Source organism: Crassostrea angulata, chromosome 4 (genome assembly GCF_025612915.1).
Source record: "Crassostrea angulata isolate pt1a10 chromosome 4, ASM2561291v2, whole genome shotgun sequence".
Taxonomy (NCBI): domain Eukaryota; kingdom Metazoa; phylum Mollusca; class Bivalvia; order Ostreida; family Ostreidae; genus Magallana; species Magallana angulata.
In genome coordinates, this window is record NC_069114.1 from 40,837,199 (window position 1) to 40,860,238 (window position 23,040).

General features: G+C 32.6%; 3 protein-coding genes across 4 annotated transcripts; 2 read left to right on the forward strand and 1 right to left on the reverse strand.

Annotated features, from left to right (window-relative positions):
• Window positions 1-7,627: 7,627 nt before the first annotated feature.
• LOC128182494 (uncharacterized) lies at window positions 7,628-11,209 on the forward strand. Its single transcript, XM_052851132.1, has 4 exons — window positions 7,628-7,679; window positions 7,806-7,934; window positions 10,688-10,786; window positions 10,939-11,209. Exons 1-4 carry the CDS (start codon window positions 7,649-7,651, stop codon window positions 11,202-11,204), a joined length of 525 nt encoding a protein of 174 aa, XP_052707092.1. The 5' UTR covers window positions 7,628-7,648; the 3' UTR covers window positions 11,205-11,209.
• Window positions 11,210-11,384: 175 nt separating this feature from the next.
• LOC128182495 (uncharacterized) lies at window positions 11,385-19,463 on the reverse strand. 2 transcript variants are annotated; one of them, XM_052851134.1, is made up of 6 exons: window positions 19,391-19,463; window positions 14,600-14,694; window positions 13,358-13,535; window positions 12,117-12,230; window positions 11,735-11,783; window positions 11,385-11,646 (listed from the first exon to the last, which is right to left on the reverse strand). In XM_052851134.1, exons 2-6 carry the CDS (start codon window positions 14,672-14,674, stop codon window positions 11,562-11,564), a joined length of 501 nt encoding a protein of 166 aa, XP_052707094.1. In that variant the 5' UTR covers window positions 14,675-14,694; window positions 19,391-19,463; the 3' UTR covers window positions 11,385-11,561. The 2 variants fall into 2 exon arrangements, with proteins under 2 accessions (XP_052707094.1, XP_052707093.1); XM_052851133.1 differs by lacking the exon at window positions 19,391-19,463 and adding an exon at window positions 17,785-17,890 and having other exon boundaries at window positions 11,387-11,646.
• Window positions 18,554-22,271, forward strand: LOC128182496 (uncharacterized). The gene is made up of 5 exons (XM_052851136.1): window positions 18,554-18,924; window positions 20,474-20,682; window positions 20,881-20,937; window positions 21,053-21,186; window positions 21,290-22,271. The coding sequence occupies exons 1-5, from the start codon at window positions 18,677-18,679 to the stop codon at window positions 22,172-22,174; spliced, it is 1,533 nt and encodes a 510-aa protein (XP_052707096.1). The 5' UTR covers window positions 18,554-18,676; the 3' UTR covers window positions 22,175-22,271.
• The last annotated feature ends 769 nt before the right edge of the window (window positions 22,272-23,040 follow it).

Here is a 23,040-nt window from a genome sequence, read left to right on the forward strand (position 1 = left end):
CAGGTAGTGTAGATTCAAGTTTGTTCAAATTATGGTCCCCGGGGGTAGGGTGGGGCCACAGGAGGGGGGTCATGTTTTACATAGGAATATATCGAAAAAAATTTTAAAAATCTTCTTCTCAAAAACTATAAGGTCAGAAAAGCTTAAATTTGAGTGGAAGCATCCTCAAATAGTGTAGATTCAAGTTTGTTCAAATCATGGTCCCAAAGGGTAGGGTGGGGCACAATTAGGGGATAAATTTTTATACAGGAATATATAGAGAAAATCTTAAAAAAAATTTCTTTTCAAAACTTTATGGCCAAGAAAGCTCAAATTGTAACCATCCTCAGATAATGTAGATTCAAGTTTGTTCAAGTCCTGGGGGTAGGGCGGGGCCACAATGGGGGATAAATTTTTATATATAGAGAAAATCTTTAAAAATCTTCTTCTCAAAACTATAAGGCCAGGAAAGCCCAAATTTAAGTGGAAGCATCCCAAGATCGTAAAGATTCAAGTTTGTTTAAATAATAGTCATGGGATATGGTGAGGCCACAATGGGGGATGAATTTATACATAGGAATATATAGAGAAAATCTTTAATATCTTCTTTTTAAAGACTATTTGGCCAGAAAAGCCTAAACTTGTGTAGAGGCATCCTCGGATAGTGTAAATTCAAGTTTGCGAAATCACAGTCCCTAGTGATAGGGCTGGGCCGTGATGGCGGTTTGAATTTTTACATAGGAAAATATAGAGAAAAATCTTTAAAAATATTCTGGGAAAGTTTTCGGTCCAAAACTCAGTACTAAGTGTGAAAGCACAGGTTGTGCAGATTTAAGTTTGATGAAACCATGATTCCCTAGAGAAAAGGGGGGCCACGAAATGGAGGGGGGGGGGGGGGGTAAATTGGAATAGAGAAAAATTTTCTTACAGGTACAACAACAAAAGGGGCTTGGTATTTACCCAAAAAAAGAGATGGATAAAAATTGGCAGATTTTTTATTTTTTTTTAGCAAGATCTACTGTACTTAGTTGTCAAGATATTTTGGTACTGTAATGCTAATTTGATCAGAATTAAGGCAATTGTTGCTCAGGTGAGCAATGTGGCCCCTGGGCCTCTTGTTTACCTTCTAAAGTAAAAATTAAGATGTACAAACATTCCGGCAAGCAATTAAATATTGTGAATAAAACAGACAAAAACTACGTGCGTCTGTTGAATCGTAAACACGTTGTAGACCGTCATGCATTGCAACTCATTCACTGGATTGGAGAATCTATTTGACGAAAATACTGTCACGTGTTAAATAATGCTATCCATATAAGGTAGTGTACCCGACCTGCTAAAGGAGTTGCAGATAAAATAGAAAAATCAAAGTTACAGAATTCGATGTAAATCTTTTTTTCATGCAACGTTGTACATAAAGCAGTGTAGAATTTTATTTGGAAAGTTTGTACTAACTTATTTAAGACCATGGAATAAATTTGAAAATGGTTACACAGACAAATGTGGTAGAATTCACGCTATATAAAAGGGGAATCCTCATTGTTGTGAAAAAATGCCTCCTTGAAACAAAATTAATTTAATCTTAACGTTTGGAGTAAGACAATTTCTTGAAAACTGCCATTTCCGATTTTTGTTTCAAAGAGGCATATTTTTAATAAATCTGACTTTTGGAAAAAACATTAATACCTTTGAAATCTAAAAACTACGTATTAAATTTTCCCTCCTGAAGTCATGTCTAGGATAGTCGAGTGGTAACGCTGTTGAAATAGATTAAAACCTTGTCTTATATTTTTGACTGGGTTCGAATCCCGAAAAAGTTGGATTTTTAAAAAAAAATTATTTCTTTTAATGGCATGGAAAGGTAATGTTTAGAGATAATTTAAGAATGTCAGAATTAAATTATTTAAACTCTTGTTAATGAAATATTTTGCATGCCTGCTTATTTTGTTTTCAACATTACTGTGTGAAGTCCGCGTTATGAACTTGAAAAACATGTTCTTCTGAACAAAAGATTTTAAAACAATGTACTTAGTATGCATCAATGTAGAAAGTTGATTTTTCACCCTTTTTATGAAATAAACGGATATGCTGATTTCAAAGTTATGCATGCAAAGGTTGTTAAAAGCAAACAAAATCATCAGTTTAGAACGTTTGAATCGGTGATGAAGCAATAGGTTGCTGAAAATTTGTACGGAAAATTTGTACTTTTTTTTTTACTAGACTTAGCGTTTATTTAGATACTATAAAAACACAGGATGATTATAATTACAACTCTGACGGTTTTGAAGAGCCAGATTAAGATTTATTCATGTATCTCAAGAATGCTATTTTAAACACTCTGGACAGTAGATATCAAATTGAGATATGTTAACATTCGAATACAGAAAACATGTATATGGTTATCTTTCTAACTGTATTTGGTGGCTGCCGTGTTCGATAGAAATGCGCGTAAAATGTTTGTTTATTTTGCTTCCGTAGGGAACATACCCGCTATGCAAATATAGTCGTCTACGTAATGTGTCTTTATTTAGATGTGACTCTCAAGCGATACGGATATTTAAAGGCCCTTATCACGTTAGGGAATAGTCCCACTGTTTTGCAACACATTCTTTAAAGTTAGAGGACTCAGTATTAGATTGATTTGCCTTAAAAAGGCGCTAAAAATTTAATGTTCTTCTGACACATCTTAACGTTTACAATAAAAATATTCCTTATAATACGGTGTACGTACTAGAATAACTATTGGTGTGCTATTGTTTTATACAGCAGAGCAACAAAATATTAGAATAAGTGATGCTATTCAAACATGCCATCGTATACATGAATGGAAAATATGGAAAACTAGAAAAAAGGATCCAGCATAATGACACGAAATCAAATTATTCAATACTTATAAGGAGTTCTTGGAGAAACTTATTAAACTTCACTATACGTCCATTTTTAAAATAATGATATATACAGTCTACAAGAAAATGCATGATTGAAAATAAACCTATTTGAAAAGCTTGACATATGTATACACAGCCAATTGTGCCTCACATGAATTCATGGAAAAGGGCTTCACGTGACTTCACGTTAGGCTTCGTGTGAAATTCACATGAAATTAACGTGAAATTCGTGTTAATTAACTTTTAAATTTCAAACAACATTTCGAGACCGTGATATTTCATGTGAATGCTTTTCACACACATTTCACATGAAATATCACGGGAAGTCTCATAGCCTTATTTAGCCTTTTTAGGTAGAGGAGTTAGTGGACATCATAATCATGTATTCAGTTTTTTGCCCACATGTTTGGGAGTAGAGAAGAAGATTTTTTTTTTGATTTAAAACTTTTTACTATGTGGCCATATTGGCCCCACCCTAGAGCCTGAACCCCTAACAAAGGGGTCATGAATTTCACAATTTAGGTAGAGAGCTTCATGGACATTATGACCAGGCATTTAGTTTTTAACAAATATATATGTGAGTAGAGAAGAAGATTTTCTAAGATTTGATACATTTTTACTATATGGCCATATTGGCCCCACCCTAGAGCCTGAACCCATGACCCAGGGGCAATGAATTTCACAATTTTAGTAGAGGGCCTCATGGACATCATAACCATGCATTTAGTTTTTAACAAATATATATGGTAGTATAGAAGATTTTCTAAGATTTGATACATTTTTACTATATGGCCATATTGGCCCCACCCTAGAGCCTGAACCCCTGACCCAGGGGCAATGAATTTCACCATTTTGGTAGAGGGCTTCGTGGACATCATAATCATGCATTTAGTTTTTAACAAATATATATGGTAGTAGAGAAGAAGATTTTTTAAGATTAATACATTTTAACTACATGGCCATATTGACCCCACCCTAGAGCCTGAACCCCTGACCCATAATATCATGTATAGCAAACAAATACTTAACGCGGAAATAGTTTTGCAATTGTATTTTGATATTACTTCATATTACAAAAGGAAAAAAACCGATTAGAATTTGGTTTTAAACAGTGTTTCCAAATTATGCAATTCAAATTATTTAGAAATAGAATCAAAAATTGATCGCTGGGATTTGAAATTAACTTCTACTATTTTAACACACATTTATCATTAATCGGTTTTGTCAAAATGTTATGAACATATCGATTTTCGGGTTGACAAACCTTAAAGCTCATGTTCAACATATGCCAAAAATACTTCAATCCAATGAAACTAACATATACTGTATGTTTACAGGCTATGCATTAATCAAGGTGATACAATTATGACAAAAAGTAAGTAAGTAAATAAGTAAGTAATTTATTTGTGTATGAAAAAATGACAATAACAAACTGTCAACCATCTCAAAAACTCATAAAACGAAAAACTAATTCAAAGCAGAGCAACACGGACATCTAAAAAGATAGAAGTAGGATCAGGTGCCTAGGAGGAGTGAGCATCCTTTGCTGACCGGTCACACCCGCCGTTTGCTCTTTGTCTAATCGGGGAAAAACCGGAAAAGTCCGTAGACAATTAAGTGATTAATTATGGTCTAACAATTAGTATAAAAAACGTCAGTCAGCATGCGACACAATGGAAAAGTGTATTTGCTGACAAGATCGTTGTATCGACCATATAACTTACGAAAACACGAGACTGTTGATAGTCCTGTTTTATCAACTTGTTTGTCAGTAACTTGCCTCGCCTTAGAAACTGTTCATACGAAGAGCATGCCCCTGTGTATCGAACTAACTGAGAGACAAAAACACCATATGCAGGTGATGAAAGTACATAAGTAAGGAAAGTTGACTATATAGAAAAATTGAAGTCATCGCGTTTATCATAAAGTTTTGCTGTTAGGTTACATTGTACCATAAATGTCAATTTCCAGTAAAATATCAAAGTATGATGTCGCAGACTCTGTGGTATCTTTTTTTTCTAGTTCACTGGGATATATCGAGTCAACGTAAGTATGGAAATAACAATTGTTAAGGTCAGACGCGTACGGAAGCTCATTGAGGCCAGCTTAGCAGAAACAATAATTTCTTTTGCGTTTAAACGCAATAACTGTTGCATTTAATCGCAATCTTTCGCGTTATTTCACAATAAGTTTTACGTTTAAACGCAATATTTTTATGCGTTTAAACGCAATAATTTTGCGAATTAACGCAAAACTTTGCGTTAAAACGCAAAACTTCGCGTTTAAATGCAAAACTTTGCGTTTAAATGCAAAACTTTGCGTTTAAACGCAATCCACTTTGCGTTTAATCGCAATACTTTTTGCGTTTTTTCGCAATCTTTTCCATTTAAACGCAAACTACATTGCGAATAAACGCAAAAGATTGCATTAAAACGCAATAACTATTGCAATTTAACGCAATATAAATTAATTTATTTACTGAACTGGCTTCAATAAGCTTCCCATAGGCACGGCCTATCTTACATTTAAATTTTTTTTTGATCTCCACAGTGTGAAGATTTCCACTAAGTAATTCCATAATTATATTTTCATGATATATGATACATTTCTCATTTAGACATAACGTGTTCAATTAAAAATTTATTCTATGACTTTATTTATGAGCATTTACAGTAAAAATCGGTTATATAGAAGTCCAAAAGACTAGTAATGGAATTACGTCGTTACATCCGTAATTCGTTATATCCGTATAACGAATTCGTAATAATATCTATAGCAAATTCACTATATACAAGTTTTCTTTCACAAGAATATAATTTTGCTTATTGAGGCTTAAAATAAAAATACATTACTTTGATACCTTTTAAAATCGGACTGTGAATTGAAAAAAAAATATATGAATATAAATTTATTCAAACTATTTTGTTAAATGGCAGTGCAAACTTTTTAAACTGTAAAGAAATTCGCTAAAAGGTTTTAGATTTCGTTATTATTCACCTCTACGGGACTCAAAATCAGTTCGCTATATCCGTAAATTCGTTATATCCGAATGCGTTATAATCGTAAAATTTTGCAAAGTTTTGTTAAGAATTTTACCAGGAACTCAAAAAAAACTTCGCTATATCCGAGAATTCGCTATAATCGTGTTCGTACTAAACGAGTTTTACTGTAAAATTTTTAATGCATTTTGCGTGCTTTATAAAGGTAAATTCTAAATATTCTAGCACCGAAAATAGCCTGGTAATGTATCCTGAATTTTTAGGAATTAGCAGGTTTAAATATTAATAAATAAGGAATAATATATCAAGAAATATTATATAAAATTGAGGAACGTCTCGTGTGTTCTTAATTGATAATACGTCGTCGATATACCTGAATGTTCAGCTGAAGGCCACAGCGAGTGGTTTATTTTTATCACGTACAAGTTTTTGAATGAATTCTGCTTCATAAGAATACAAAAATAGGTCTGCTAACAGTGGGGCACAATTGGTACCCGTGGGAATTCCAACAAATTGTTGGAAGACTTGATTTCCAAAAACTACATACTCGTAGATGTTGACTATCAGAAACTCACGCACCTTTTGAATGTCAACTTCAGAGTACTTGTGTGTACAATTTCAATTGGAATACCAACAGGAATAAGCATAAATTTGACCCGGCCCGTCGGGCCTAAACAAAGGCAAATGTGCCTCACATAAAAATTACGTAAAATTCATATTATTTAATCAAACCCGCGCATATTAAGTAAATATGTATAGATCTAGCAAATTCGAATTGACAAAAGTACCGATATAGTTTACTGCAGTTAACCTTTTTTATTTGCGTAGTGCATTCAAATATCCTCATTGCATTATATACAGTACGTATATTATAATTTTAGGTGTATCTAGTATCGATCGCGTCGTCGAGACGTCAATCATTTAAAGGGACATGGTCACGATTTTTCCGATTGTATTGTTTACAATGCTTTAGAAAGGCTTTTTAAATAGGCAACCAAAATTTGAGTGTCATTCGTTGAGTTATAAGCAAGTTATAAGCAAGTTACAGAGCTTGCAATTCTTTGCTACATATGTATGTAAGCAAAGCTTTTGTTTACATTTTGAATGTTGAAGTGAAAATTCCAATTTTAGACCTAAAATGAATGTGTTAAACGTTCATACATATAGCTTAGATAACATTGAATATAAATTTCTTTCAATTAAAACACAATTTTTAACACAGTTTTCTTATCGCGGAAATTGTCAATAATTCGATGAATACATAACACGTATTGTTGATACTTTACTTCCTTATAAGGTTGTGTGGTGATTTTAAAGGATAAACCAATTAATTAAATTTTCATATAACGCATTGTTTCATAGAAATGATGCAATGTAAATTTTTCAGAAAGACAGTAGAGGTATAGATTTAAAAAAATCCCAGAATGGCGACAGGTTTTGGTTTCACACGGACTTTTACTATTTTATTCATGTATGTTGGACAAAGTGTATTGAAGCTTTGCGCAAAGTGAGTGGTTTTAGTAAATTTCATTTTTTACAAACCAAATATGAAATTTTTGTAAGAGAGTTGTAAAAGTAGCTAAATGAAAAATGAATGGTTAAGTTTGACAGACTATAGACCTATAAACCATAATATTAACTGTGGTACAAAATTGTGTTTTTGTAGGTATATCATGACAGCAAATAATGTTTTTCGTCCATAATATTCTGTAAAACATTAAAAAAATGTTTGATTAAATATCAAATAATGATACTTCTAGTGAAAGATGCTGTGACGGATTCATGCGGGACGAAAGCACTCATAACTGTATAGGTACTTGATTTTTTCGTTCAACGAACAATATTTTATGCGAATCTAGTTATATATACAATTGCAACTGTGAGGAAGTAAACTGATAATTGTTTTGGATCTGTACAGATGAATTTATACTTTATTCAGCTTGTCCAGATGGTTTCATTGGCAGAAACTGCGAGAAAGCTTGCATATACCCGAACTATGGAAAAGAATGTCAGTTCTATTGTAAATGTGGCGAAGCACTGTGTAATGTATCAGTTGGATGTGTTCAAGGTACACACACACATACTCTCTCTCTCTCTCTCTCTCTCTCTCTCTCTCTCTCTCTCTCTCTCTCTCTCTCTCTCTCTCTCTCTCTCTCGTTTATTCTATACCCACCGAACCCGATAAAGAACCTGAACATTAACAATTGGAATGTAAAAGAATAAAGAATAGAATGAAATATAGAAAAATATTTCGACCAGACGCTACAAAAGTGTAAACTTTATCTGTTGTTTGACATTTTGTAGCTGTTCGTATTATTCCTCAACGCATAAAGAAAAAAAGTGGGGAAAACTGAATTGGGACAGACATACAGACAGACGGACGGACGCACGCAGAGGAATTCTATAATCCCTTCCGGTTCACCGGAGGGAACTGATAAACAATATCCTCAATCACCGAGTTTAATTTGAAATACTCTGCGTAACACGCAATTTTAGTGTCAACAGCGCATGCGCTGCTCGGAGACAGGAGGGCATGCGTTGGTTAGTACTCTGCACTCGCGGAACGGCGCGTTCGCTCCTGTTTCCGAGCAGCGCATACGCTTTTGTCATTCAAAGTGTGTGCGTGACGGTCGAAACATCAACACGTCGAATTCAAGACAAAAACAGAGGTTGGTCAGCAAGCCAACCTGTGTAAATACTAACTTATTCAAATATACACCTACTGACTCGAAAGCCTATTTCAGGCACGTAATAATCTTACCAACCCTCTGTTTTAGTCTTGTTTTCGACGTGTTGATGCTTCGACCGTCAAACACTAACTAACTGATCATCCCGATTTTCTCAGCTTATATACCCTTAAGGTACCACCTGACCAGCTGAGAATCGAAATAGATGCGTGTATGAAACTGGAAATAAGTACATGTACAGTGTTACCACAGGGAACCGAAGGGATATTTTTGATTTTGATTATTATAATATTTTCGCTTCATTATAATCACTAAAATATCATATTTATTTTCATAAATTTCCTATTTCTTACTTGATTTCAGATACATTATAATTCCGTAATCAATACGTCACACACAAGAAATAAAACCATATTTGATTTGTCGAATTCAGTTTGTTTTAAAAATGTGTTTTAAAAGGCATAAAATACCATTAACTAATACATTACTTATAAAATCAACGTTTTTGTTTTGTTTTTAAACAATATCTCGATCTTTGGGTATAGCTTTAAATAGGAGAACGTGTGCACCGGACAAGTGATATCAAACAAACATACTGACGATGAGAATAATCTATACAGAGCGCCTGGGGGGGGGGGGGGGGGCTAATTAACAATGACACAAATATGCAATTTTCTCCCTTTTTTCTGATCAATGATATTACAAAAAAAAAAAATTCCGGATGCCAATTCAGTCAACATCTAGTAAACCGATAGCCAGGCCAGTGTTTACAAAATTAGCACTGCTGAAAAAGAATCTCCTTCGATATACAGCAAAAACAAAATCCTATTAACCCTCCACCTCACCAAAAAAGTAATTACAACACAAAACTCCGAATGCTGTGGATTTTTAAAAAAGAAATGAAATTTCACACGCTCAAATGCGCAATCTTGTTCAGTTACGAATAAAATCTTCCTCAAATGTAGAAAAATTTATCCCAGTAGCAAAATTATATCTAAATGTATTCCTCTCTTGTGACAATTTTATTTGGCAAAGTTAAGACGCTGTAATGTTGTTTTTTTTTTGTCTGCTTTTATATTTGCGGTATTAAGGTAGTACAAAACAGATATAAGCTAAATTTTTCCTATAGTTCAATTTTTCTGAAATTTTTATATTTTTTTCTTTGGAATGAAATCTTTTAAAATAATAAAATTTGAAAAAAATTCGACCTCACAATTTTTGCCCACATTGCCCCAAACCTACCTTTGGAATCTCCTTTCAGTGGAGTGTAAAATGAAATAGCCATTGTTATAATTTTCTATGCCATTAAGTTATTTTTCAAGATATTACAAATATTTATGCTGCTATTTAAACAGGAGACCTTCTTGTTACTTAAAAGTACTGAAATAAATTCTAACTGATAACTTAAGATAATTTCTCATGCAATATAATGTAAAACTAGTGCTTGTGAATACTCTTTTAAGACGAAAATTTGCAGCACTTAACGGTATCTAAAAAGAAATGCATAATTCAAATTTGAATACAATTCAACAGTATGATTGGCATGACCCTGTAAATAAAATATATCAAAATAAAGAAAATTTAACCATTGGTTTTATATTAATTAAGGTTGAAGTATGTTTGACGTAGGTATAAATTGATAAAAATCCTAGATGACATCATCATTTTACCTTTGACCTGTTGATATGACCTTGAAATTTATTTGACATAAAGCTTAAACACTGGTGGTGGTTGTGTCCAAATTTCAGGTCATTTCTTTTAAAAGAACACAAGTTAGGCATTTTTAAATGATATAAGGCTAAATTGCACAAAAATCATATGAACACCATCCAAATGTATGTTTCAAAATTATCGAAATACGTTGTATCCTAAATTTATTTGGCCTTGAGTAATTGATGGGTATGATTTATATTGTTTTTGTTAAGATAATGGACTGAAATTAATTTTAACATCATATTAAGTCATTATTTTGTTTATTTCAGAAAATATTTCAAATAAATAATTTCAGGGGTGTTTCGTACTACCTTAATTGTTTTGCATATCTACAATGAGTATTTTGCTTTTAACAGAGCACAGTATCAGCATTTCCAAGTCGCATTCTGTGGATATATAATGTTGATGCGTGTATTTGCAGCAACAACAATTATTTTACCAGTACTTGAGAGCACGACCTATGAGAGTTCCAGACGGATGATCCTTTCAACACACGTAAAAGTGGTCAAACAAACAACAAGTACGTTATTCTTTTAAAGTATATTTTTTTTAAAGGAGATAATCTAATATGCTTTGTCCCTAGATATTTCGCAAGAACTTTAACATCATTCGATAGTCATGAATATATTTATTCGTATGAAAAAAGATAAAACAAAAAAATGATATTTGTAGCTAGACCAGTTGTCTTATATCCGGATAAATATCATGGAACCGCAGAGCAGCATCTCCCATTGATAACAGTGAATGTCGCCACACACCGTGACGAAACAAACAAACCCGAAACAAAAATCCATGCATCATATCATCACCATCGTAATAAAACTGAATATGTAATAAAAGCAATCATATTTGCTCTATTTGGAATAGCTGTTGTGTTGTTGCTGACAATTTTTTATGTTTACATTCGTCAAAAAATGCACGAAGCTCGATCGTTTTAGTTGGAAGGTTATGCCAAGATCTTTTACTTTTGAATTTTAATTCAGTATGTATTCATAGTTTAGTGCATCATTTTTACACACATATTTATTGAAGTAGATGTTTTACAACAAAAATCAAATATTCACAATAATCATAAATGTTCTCGCCTATTTTGTAAATAAAGGCAAAGCATAGACTATCTTAGTTGTTTTATTTGAAACTAGCAATTGAAAGTAGGCACAAGAGAAACAACATTATCAACAAAAGAGACTAATGTAAAGACTCAATGCATAGACAAAGACAAAGTCTTGATTTTGAGGTTTGAAATATTTACATATGTAATAATGATGTTGCAAACAATTTGAGTTTTTTTTTCATCATTGATTTTGATGAATAAATACTGTAAAGATGATAACAACGTAAAGTACCCAGGAATTCTTTTCCGTATCATGCGTATGCATACTAAAAAGTAAAAATATCACAATGTGGATTATCAAATAAATGTCACAGATAATATCCAAAAATACAATACTTTACAAAGAGATCTTACCCTGAAGTTCCAGATGACGGCTGTCCTTGGATTGGAAAACAAACTTTATCTGACAGAAAATGCAAAGAATTAAATATAGATGTTAGAAACCATTCACTGTCTCTATGAAATACTGTTATCACAAATCGCTACTTCTGATCTTGGCGAATACTTACAACTTACAATGTAAGGCACAATGATGCATACGATCATAACAAATTGATGGGAATCATTTTACCAATGTCGTAATCTTTTTTTTATGAAGCATTTAATTATCTTTTAACGTCTAACCTTATCTTAAGATTCATTCGCAGCCTGCTGAAATATGTCTTGTTTTGATTTAACAATATTTTCTTCTTTACATCATTATTTCAAAATTTGATCTTTTAAATTGAAATCTTACATTTGTACACAGATGTAGATAAGTATCTAGCAGAGCAATTTTCACTCCCTGTCCGACATGAAACATTTCCCATTTGTAACCTTTCTCCAAATGTATCAAAGTACGGACACACTCCTACAATGAAGTGTATGGCAATAAACATGTGATTGATTTATGCTAGAATTGTTGAAATAGGTGTACTTTTTTGTACATGTTTCATAAGACATGTTGAAAATACTAGTATATAGTTATTATTAAACTCTGAAAGGCCTAGGACAAAAGAAACGTCATCCCTATGGTTGTGCTCCAAAGAGCTCAACAACTACTTTTGGCGGCATAAGGAAATTAAACGTATTAAAAATGATAATAATAGATAAATGAATTAAATAAATTAAAATAAAAAAATTAAAAAGTACAGCTTCTCCTTTCAAAGTTGTCATTCAAGTAACTGCATTTGTGATCGTAGCATGGGTGATGTGAAATGATCATAATTTTACAAAGATACAGGCTGTAGCGAAAAAACATACCAGAACAGATAAGATCTAAAAGTTCATGTAAAGCTAGGGAACAATAATATTTCAAAAAATATTTCTCCATGCAGAAATGCAAATTTAATTTTATCGGTTTAACTGCAATGCATGAATTTTTATTGTTGTTTAATTTGTCAGAAGCTTTTTCTCTCGATATGATAAAATTTTATTAGTTTTTGGTAATTTTTAAATAAATAATTGTTGGCTGTTCCAACAAATGCAAGAGGATCAACCAACGTTTTTATATGAATTTTTAATGATACTTTCAAAAGTGTATGTAGTCATTGACACGTTCCATTATAAACATGTACTTGAACAACATTTAATAAAGACCTTTTATTTCGTTATTACCATTAGTAAAAAGAATGAGTTTTATTACATGTAAGTTATAAGTTATTCAAGACATGGCAAGTTATGGCAAGACATTGCATGAACTATTTTAGGCAATTTCAATTTGATCTCATTTGACTTACAGTACGTATTTTATTGTCAATCAAATGATTAAAGTAAACTGACCTTGGAGATAGAAAGGTTTTGTGCAAATTTTTACCAGTTAATTTGTCTCAGTTGGTACGCAGTGATAGTCGGAACAATTGCTGCTCGATAAACAATAATTTCATTCTTTCTAGATGCGGCCATGTCCCACTTATCTAGCTTACAGTAGGTGTATTTTATTTGGCTTACAGTAGAGTAGGTATTTTATTGCTAATTAAATGATTAAAGTAAACTGACCTTGGAGATAGAAAGGTTTTGTGCAAACTTCTACAAGTTGGTTTGTCTCAGTTGGTACGCAGTGATAGTCGGAACAATTGCTGCTCGATAAACAATTCTTTCTGGATGCAGCCATGTCCCACTTATCTTTCGTATCGGGGCAAGTTGCAACATTGGTCCATTTGCATGGATTTACTGTCTGTTATTAAACAAAAATAAAAGAAAAAACCCAAAAATAACACAAACTAATCAATTTTATTAAACATGTTAGATTCAATGATTGCATATAGTGTCTCGCTATATATGTAAAGGGTTTAACTTAAGGTAAAAAAGACTGTGTCAGATAATTATGCCGCTGCCAAGGTGGCATTTTTGCACCAGTCTAAGCTGCATGTATCGAAAAATTGAAATATGTCATTTGACAGACCTATGCTCAAAAATTTTGGAACAACCGTTTTTACCATTGTATCTCACCAGTCAGGTTAGATATTTACCTTAAAGAAATTAACAAAACTTACATTTTGAATTGATAGGATATTTGGCTACGAATTTACGTAACCTTGAAACTGTGATTTCATTGAATCCACCAAAATTGATACACCAAAATAATAATGAAACCACAGCATTATCGATTCAAAAATTATATCAACAACATTGTAAATATCAGAAATCTGATTTTTTTGGTCAAAGAATACATGCCCATCTGATCGTCGCAAACCTATATCTCAAAAAATAGTTGTACGCCAAAATCAAGATTTAATTAAATTTGACTTAAGACAGCATAAGGAGCTACATGTATATCATCGTACAAGTACTAGTACATGAAGATAGAAGAAGGTGTTACACAATTGTCATTTTGGCAGACACTGATTTAGTAAAATACAATTTTACCGGGCTTGATGGTTGTCGCCTTTTCTAGACTATATTTATCCCTTTTTTGAAGGCAAGCTTTGTATGAAGACATAAAAACAACACCAAATTCTAATGCTCAAATATAAGGAAATTCTCTTTACTAAATAATAATTGCTCAATAATTTATATCTATAATTTTAAGGCAATTCAGATTGTTAGACCAACAAGCTTCCTTAATAAAAGATTGTTTAATTATTATTTCTTTTTAAATGAGAAAGATAATTATTTCATCTAATGGAAAATGCCAATAATTCCGTATCATTAAGGAAAAATCAAAAGGACAGAAAAAATATAAAACTGATCATTTTAAAAAGAAGTAATTTAAAAAAAAAAGGATCAATATGTACTCACGCGAATTAAGACGAAAAACAAGAATATCAGAATGGGATTATTTCTTAGAAGGACGCCTTCTTTGGAATATAACATAATTCACATCACACTGTTATCTGAAAATAAATGAAATTTACTTCTTTCTCTATGATATATTTTTATTTCTATCGTCATGCATCAAATGTTATATAATTTCTGATGATATTTAAATGTATTATATGTATATACCATGGTCATTACTTAATTTTCAGTCTTTGTTATTGTGGGCGAAATGTAAGTCCACATTGTCATATGTTTACCTGTATAAAGGGGGGGGGGGACTACCCAGCCCACACCGAAAAATACTCGGTAACCATGTCCGATACTTTCGCAGCCAGTGCAGTGACAGCAACGCAAGTATCCCCTACCAGTGTTGCCGCTGGCTCTTGCCATGTTGTTTCCCTTTAACCGAGCCAAACTCCGCAGCCATTGCACTGATAATGCCACAATCGCAACCAACCAGCATTGCTTTTACTCTACCCATGCTGTTGCCTCTAGATCCCCACTATTCCTGGCTCTGGAGCAAGTGCTGCTTCTTCATCTACCAACCCACCAATGAATCAAAGTATTACATATCCACCAAAGTCGGGCATGCTATCGCTTAACAGCAGCTATAATATTTTTATCCTCATATGTCTCCAAACAATCCCACATCTGACCTAGTGGTTCCTTTCTGATTTACAAATAACAATCATTCTCGCCTTATAAGACCAAGAGCACTGATAACTTTGTTAAATGTTGGAAAGTGCGTTATGTCACCACTCCCCAATAATTTTTCTTTTGATAAATAAAATAACATCTATATTAACACATGGGTGCACTTAATTACTATCAAGTCGTATGGGTTTTCCCTGCATTCCAATTAGTGTTCTTCGCCCTTTTAAGAATTAGCAAGATTTATACTGTTGCAAGCAATAAATCGTCTCCTCTATTTTTTTTTTGGGGGGGGGGGTGGGTGGGTCTTTTTAGAATCCATGAAAACTGTGGTATACAGAGTCCGAAAACTGATCAACAATTCGCTCTATAATTCATATAGTTTTGAACTAATGATCAGAGACATCCTTTATCCTCAATATTGCTCTACATGTATTAGGCCATTCATTAAAGGCACCCATTTTGTCATCTAAATTTAAAAGCACTCACGTCATACCAACCAGTTTTACACAATGATTGAATTCCTAGGTTTAGACAGCTATATTTAAGTCCAATTTATTCGTTCCGCATAGGATGATAATCTCATATGTATTCTACTAGCTTATTGGGATAGGAAAAATGAGGTAAAGGTTAAAGAAATAAAACATCGAATGCAATGTACTCGTACATTTCCCTTCAATTTCCCCCTGTCATATTTGTTTGCAGATTAAATCTGTAAATTAAAGATTCTCCAGTTGTTTATTACTTGCTTTGTTCACTAATAGATACAAAGATTGTATGTCATACGTTAGTATGGATACTTGGAAATTTCATTTAAACGTACTTAGTGGATTAGACAATGCCATTTCGAAGTACGATAATCAACACCTCTGCAATATATCACTGATGGTTCGGCAAGGCGGCCAAATCATGATCTGGGATGACCTCGAACCCATTCTGCATAACATAGTCAGCAAATTTTGGCAACTAGACGTAACAGTGCTGTGGTAATAGCATTGCTTTGCGTCGATTTCAACGTTTCATGAAAATAACCATTTGCAACATTCACGCTCAATTTCCCACCAGCAAAATTATTTGGTCCCACATTTTACCAAGTAAGTAATGTAGGCATCCATAATTCAACATTGCTGCTGAACGAGCCCTAAAACGTATAAACAGTTCCTAATCACACGTCATTATTTCAAAGGGGTGGGGTATGCATTCATCACCCAGATCTTACAGTACAGGCAACGCGGACCCCATGTTTTCCGCACACCTCTGCGGTCCAAATTGCAACGCGGTTAAGACAGGTGTCTCAGATATAACCGCGTACCCCCGCGGTTGGGTCATCCAGCAAGTCAACATCGCCGCGGTCTTGACGATCGATCACAGGTGAAGAAAAGTATCGTACTAAACACGAGTTATTTTCCTTTGCTAAAAGTAATTAACAGCTACTCGTAACTATATATATCCTATTATAAATTGAATCTTTTAAAAATAACAGATGATAATTCTTTTTTTTTAAATTGTTAAATTTTTAAAAGTTTTTCTGTGTTGTGAACTACAACTAGAGATATTAAGATAGTTTCAACTTTAAAATCATTCAGAAATAATGTTACATTTAGTTATCTGTCAATGCATTTCTACAAGCCATTGAAATTGACGTAGCCTATTCAAAAATTGATAAGTATGCTTTTCTATACATTTTCTTCAATCTTATCAAATTGTAAAGAAGTTTGATTTATGCAAACAGCATAACTCAAAGTAATGAAATGCTCTAGCTGAATACACTGTAGGATTGTTCAGTGATGGCTGACACTCGATCATTTATCTGACATTGGTCAATTTATATTTTTGAACACTGCAGGCTGGTTTGTGTGTGTGTGTGTATATATATATATATATATATATATATATATATATATATATATATATATATATATATATATATATATATATATATCATCACTGAAAACATATCTTGCTGTCCTACTAGAAGGTGTTTAATCGTATACCAAAGTGCAGTTTCGTTTTTGTATAGGCAAAATGTGCCACTTTGGTGAATGCCTTCCTTAAATCAGTAATGATGGAACGAATAAAGCTGAATTTTTAAAGGCTCTGCAGCCGGTAAAATGGTCTCCTGCCATTGTCATAGAATTTGCTACATCATAAACTATTGAGAAGTCGATGTAGTTCATTGCAGTTTATCATTGTCTTTGGACATATTATATGATAAAATATTATTCCTGATCAAATCATTTATCTAAAAACAACATCAGTGTAAGATCACTGACTTATTAATCTTATCCTGGACTTAATCATGGTTTTATAGTTATCAACTTATCATTGTTTCCTTTTTGTACTAATAAATATTTTAAAAAGCCATGACAGAAACTGTCAACACGTGTACTGTTACTCTATTCTGTCGAAATAATGCATATGATTACAGGATCTCAACTATCTTTAAAAAATGCAATTCCAGAAAAATCATGTTGAAACTAGAATTACAATGGCAGTAGATGCATCTTACTCACCTAGAAAGGCTAATATTCTTTTGTAATCGAAACCGAAAGTACTTTGTAAGTATCATATTACGAGGCCCTATTTTCATTTGTAATAAAAGTTGACATCAATGCTTAAGGGTTTTAAAAGAAGAAAAGTTTACATTCCTTTTTTTTTCTTCATGGAATGCGATTTTAACAAATAAAACGTTTCGTTTTTCGACCTTGAATGCAAATGCATATACACATTTAAATGTCTTGTAATCTAGATTTAGGCAGTTAGGAATAGTGCCAATGTTTATTTATTGATTGTTGTCTTAAAATCGTTAAGAACTGATGCCTATCTTTTATCATAAGTAATTAAAATTAAAAGTTATGTTTTGATTCAATTTTACAAATAAAATAATGTTAATCAATAAATGGTTAACAGTAATTAAAAAACCCAGATTATTTGTAAAACGATACAATTATTAAAAACAAATCACCATAATAATTAACGTAGATGTGTTTATCATTTCGACGCTTATCAGTAACACAATAAATTTGTATGTAATATGTAATGTATGTAATATGTCAGATCCGAAAGTAATTAGACATATTACAACGGTGGATTATCTAAGTTTCATATTCCGTATGATATTAATCTAAATAAATAATAATCAGCTTAAATATATAGTATATACTGTAGAAATACATATGAACAGTTTGTTATCCACTTGATGATAACATATCCTGATCCTGTTAATTTTGTAGTTTTACTTTACAACACAAGGTTGTCAATATCTATATTTGCTTAAGCTGTTTACAAACTTAATGTACACAGAGAGCAAATGTACTCGCTATCAGGGCTTTACCAGCAAACTGCATACACTTTACCATACAATTAAACATGCTGTTTATCTACTGTCGGTAAGAGAGAATTTTAATGATGGTGACCGTCACTTTTACGCTACTTATGACGTCATTTTTCCATGGCAGCAGCTCTCTTCCGATAGAGAGTTGTCCCATGTTCGGCTGTCGTCCCTCTGGAACCTTCTCGTATGACATTGATGTCACTAACAATGTCTCATTAGCTTGGCCTAAACCTTTTCGACAATCTGAATCACCTGATACGTTAGGTTGTCTTGGAAACGAAGCAATTGTGGTATGTCAAGGTGACGGTCGGATAAACAGGTAGGTGAAAGGTAAATACAATTCAATGATATGTGTACATTTTTTCTAATGGGTAACTTAGCCATAAATGATGCACACAGATGTGTATCAAATGTGTATCATATGATTTGTTCTATATGAGAAAAGGATATATGGGTATCACATATATATATATATATATATATATATATATATATATATATATATATATATATATATATATATATATATATATATATATAAACAAACACAAAGTTTTTCAATACGACGAATTGACGCAAATTGCCTATAATTAATATGAGTCGGGAAGATAGATATATATATATATATATATATATATATATATATATATATATATATATATATATATATATATATATATATATATATATATATATATATATATATATACACAGTTTTATATATACAGTATAAATATACAAAAAACCAAGCACTTTTTGTTGATTTTCTAAACAAATACACATACCTTTTAGTGAAAATAATTTATATCAATAAATGGCAAAGATTTCAAGATTTCTTTCGCACGGGTTACCTCTTTATGTTACCGGAAGAACTGACAAGAAAGAAAATACGGTGATTTATAATCGGAAAACCTCACATTTGTTTCCATCAAAAAATTCTTGGGACTTTTTCCAAAATTACCATCCGTGTACGTTCCATGTTGCTTTCAATGCAAAATTCTTCACACTTTTTATTTTGGCTCTTTTTTAAAACCTGAAGCGATAGCTAGAGGAGCGTTAAAAAGATTAACAGGAAGTATTCTAATTATAGTGAATGAATGTAATGCGAGATCAAATCTTTCTATCTTTATCAATGTTAAGCAAAATGTTGAAACATTAACTTTGAAGTAGTAACTAAAAGATTCTAACTAATCAAGACTAATAATGTCTGGTAATGTTCTAAGAAATGCAATCATTGGTTAAATGGACAGCAGCATATTCTGAGAAATATCATTAACTTATTTTTTTTCACGTTTCACGGAAGTTCGCTGACGTACAACTATCAAGAGGCCCTTTAAGTGGGGACACATGCTTTCATTATGAGACTGGGTTTCCCCACTAAATGTTTTAAATCATTTGAAGATTTCAAACATTTGACTTTTTCAATAAATTTCTGTTTGTGAAATGGCATTGCAATTTTAACAAACATACAATTAGTTAAGAAAACCAAATGAATTCATTTATACAAGTGTCAATAGATATCAACTTGTATGAAAATGCCCCAAAGTTAGAGTAATCTAATAATCGTATTACTGATGTTAAAAACGGGTACTGTAATAAGGTTCTATCATTAAAAACGGGTACTGTAATAAGGTTCTATCATATCAATCATAGTATAGCGTTCATATTCTCATTACTTCAGCAAAGCAATGGAAATATCAACAACTTTGATGAATTCTGGTTAAGTAATCAAATTGAATGTTCTAATCTAATTATTATTACCAACAAACTTTATCATTTTATAAGGGCAGACACTCTGTTTTTTTAATGATAAAAATTGTTGGTGAAAACTGCATATAAGTATTTCATGGTAGAGCTTCTGTTCTCAGGGGTTATGTCAGCCTGAACGTTGACAACGGTTCCCTGGTCTGGTCGGACAAGGTTCTTAATCAACCCTCTCTGCCAATGATGGACGTCTACGGAGACGTTGTAGGGACGGATGGACGCAAGCTGGTGATGTACGAGGTCGATGGGACGCTGGTCAAGCCGATCGTCAACGAAAAGACCTGTTTACAGGTAAGATCTTTTTTAATTTCTGATGTCTTTTATCTTGTTAACTATATATTTTATTACTGATATGAAATTGATAATATTTTGAATAGATTAGATAGGTATATAGATACTCAATTAACTTTGTTTCATTTGTTAAACTTAGTAAACTTTATCTAATCATGTTAATCATATTCAAAATCAATGAAATAAGAATTTCTTTTTTTCCAGCATTACATTTTCTGACAAAAAAATATATTTGCCATTGTTTCAAAGAAGGGAATATTGGTAACAGTTGAATCGAGTGAGTCTTTGTTAATCACCGGTGCATTTAAATACTAAGACGATCTTCTTTATAATCACTAAAAACTTATATAACATTGATAAAGTCGACATGTTTGATACCAGTTCTATTTCAGACGGGGTTCCACATGCGTTCATGGATTTCCGAGGTTGGGAAGAACGCATGAATGGAACGTTTATTCCCATCGCACCGCCTGTAGTAAATGGGCACCGGATATACATGTTGACGGCCTTCCGTCCCGACAACAACGTAAATATTATTTTCTATTGTATTTTGAATTTACCTGTTAGGTTTTTTTTTTATAATTTACATAGTGAAATTAGAATTGTACAATTTCATATTGCACTTACAGAAATCGGAACTGTTGATGCGGCGGCTGTATGCTGTAGATATATTTAATGTTCTCTCTGGAAAACTGAAAGTTGCTTGGTATTACAACTTCGAAAAGCTCTCCTATTCGAAGTATGATATACCGATAAAACACAATGTAGACGATGTCTCTCCGCCACAAATCTTACTTAATACGGATACTGAAACACTCTATGTAAATTTACCGCCCCTGCATTATACGGAAAATGCCATTCACTTGTTATATGGCTTTAAAGATGACTTAAACAGCACAGTTCCGACCACATTGTTTAAAACACCACAGTCTGTTTCTCAACTTTCGATGTATGAATCGGGTAAAGGACGTTTGGAAACTCTAAAGACTGAAAACCATGGTCACTGGGTACCTTTTCAAGGAATACATAAACCACGAGGTGCCATCAACGAGAATTCCGATACCATAAATGGTTCTGTGCTTTGGGCCGTGTCAACAGATAAAAGTCTCATCCTTAAGTTATCTCCGACTGATGGATCAGTGTTGTCTCATATTTCTCTGAAGAATATTTTCGACATGCCAGCCATGGTTACGTCTAGAATCATGGTGGCGAAATCAAAGAGTCCACCGGGCGAGTTCCTTATTTTTGGAATAGACGTATCACCATCAAATGGTTCTGTCTCAAAAACATTTAAAAATCTGTGCAACAATCTTTTAACAAATCCTCATTTAGGATACTACGTAGTTAGTATACAGCTTACAAATTTAGTTGTCAACTGGGTTATTGATACTCCAAACCAATATCCAGTGGTCGGACAAATAGCTGGGATTAAGCGAGGCAAGGACAAGACAGACTTGTTAATCGTAACAACCAATGCTCAACAGGGTTCAGAAGTATTTGCTTTAAAGACATAATGTTATTTTACGTACTTTTTATTTCTACATACTATTCTGCAAACATGCAGTTAATGTTAAAGTACTTAATGAATTCAATAAAACTTTAATCCTAAATGTTTGAATGTTTTTATTTGGTTCGTGTTATTAAACTTGTTTTGTGAAAAAGATAAAATAGGAACTTTTAAAGCAATTTGATCTGTATATCTGTAAGAATATTCTTTTGCTGAAAAAAACCCGGCTAGTATTATAAATCTGCATGTAATTTAAACTTTTATGATAAATAAGATTTGATAAAATCATAATTTTTGTACAGGATGACAATAATTCAGTTTTGCTCCAACTAAGGCTTCTTAACGGCTTTTCCTGCAAAAAGTATCTAACAGAAATTTAAAAACTATGATAATATTTGGAATTTCAGTAGAAAATGACATTTTTTAAAAAAAAAATTCAACATGAAAATTGCGGCTCATATTGCTTTTAACAAAGTTTGTATAAAACCTTATTGTATACCGGTACCAATTGGTACATACTTTCTAAGTTCAAAGCCATCAAATTGTTTTGTACTTTCACAGTTAGCACCAGTAGGTGACATGAACTGATAAACCTTTAGGCACAGGCCTTGTCAGACGAGCAGGTTGAATTGGCCTTTTGATAGTGCATGTAAATTATCATACCATTACGCCATATTTGACCTCCACTCTGTTTTTAAAGACGAATGAGTAAATGTTTCTACTTTTATTGGACCCAGGCTTTGAAGTTCATGTCTTGGACAAAAAAGAAACACAACGGTTGGTCAATGAAACATTGTTATCAACTTTTTTTCAATTTATGTTTTTAATATATAAAACTATAAGTGGCGTTCTTTTCGACACAATTATCTTTAG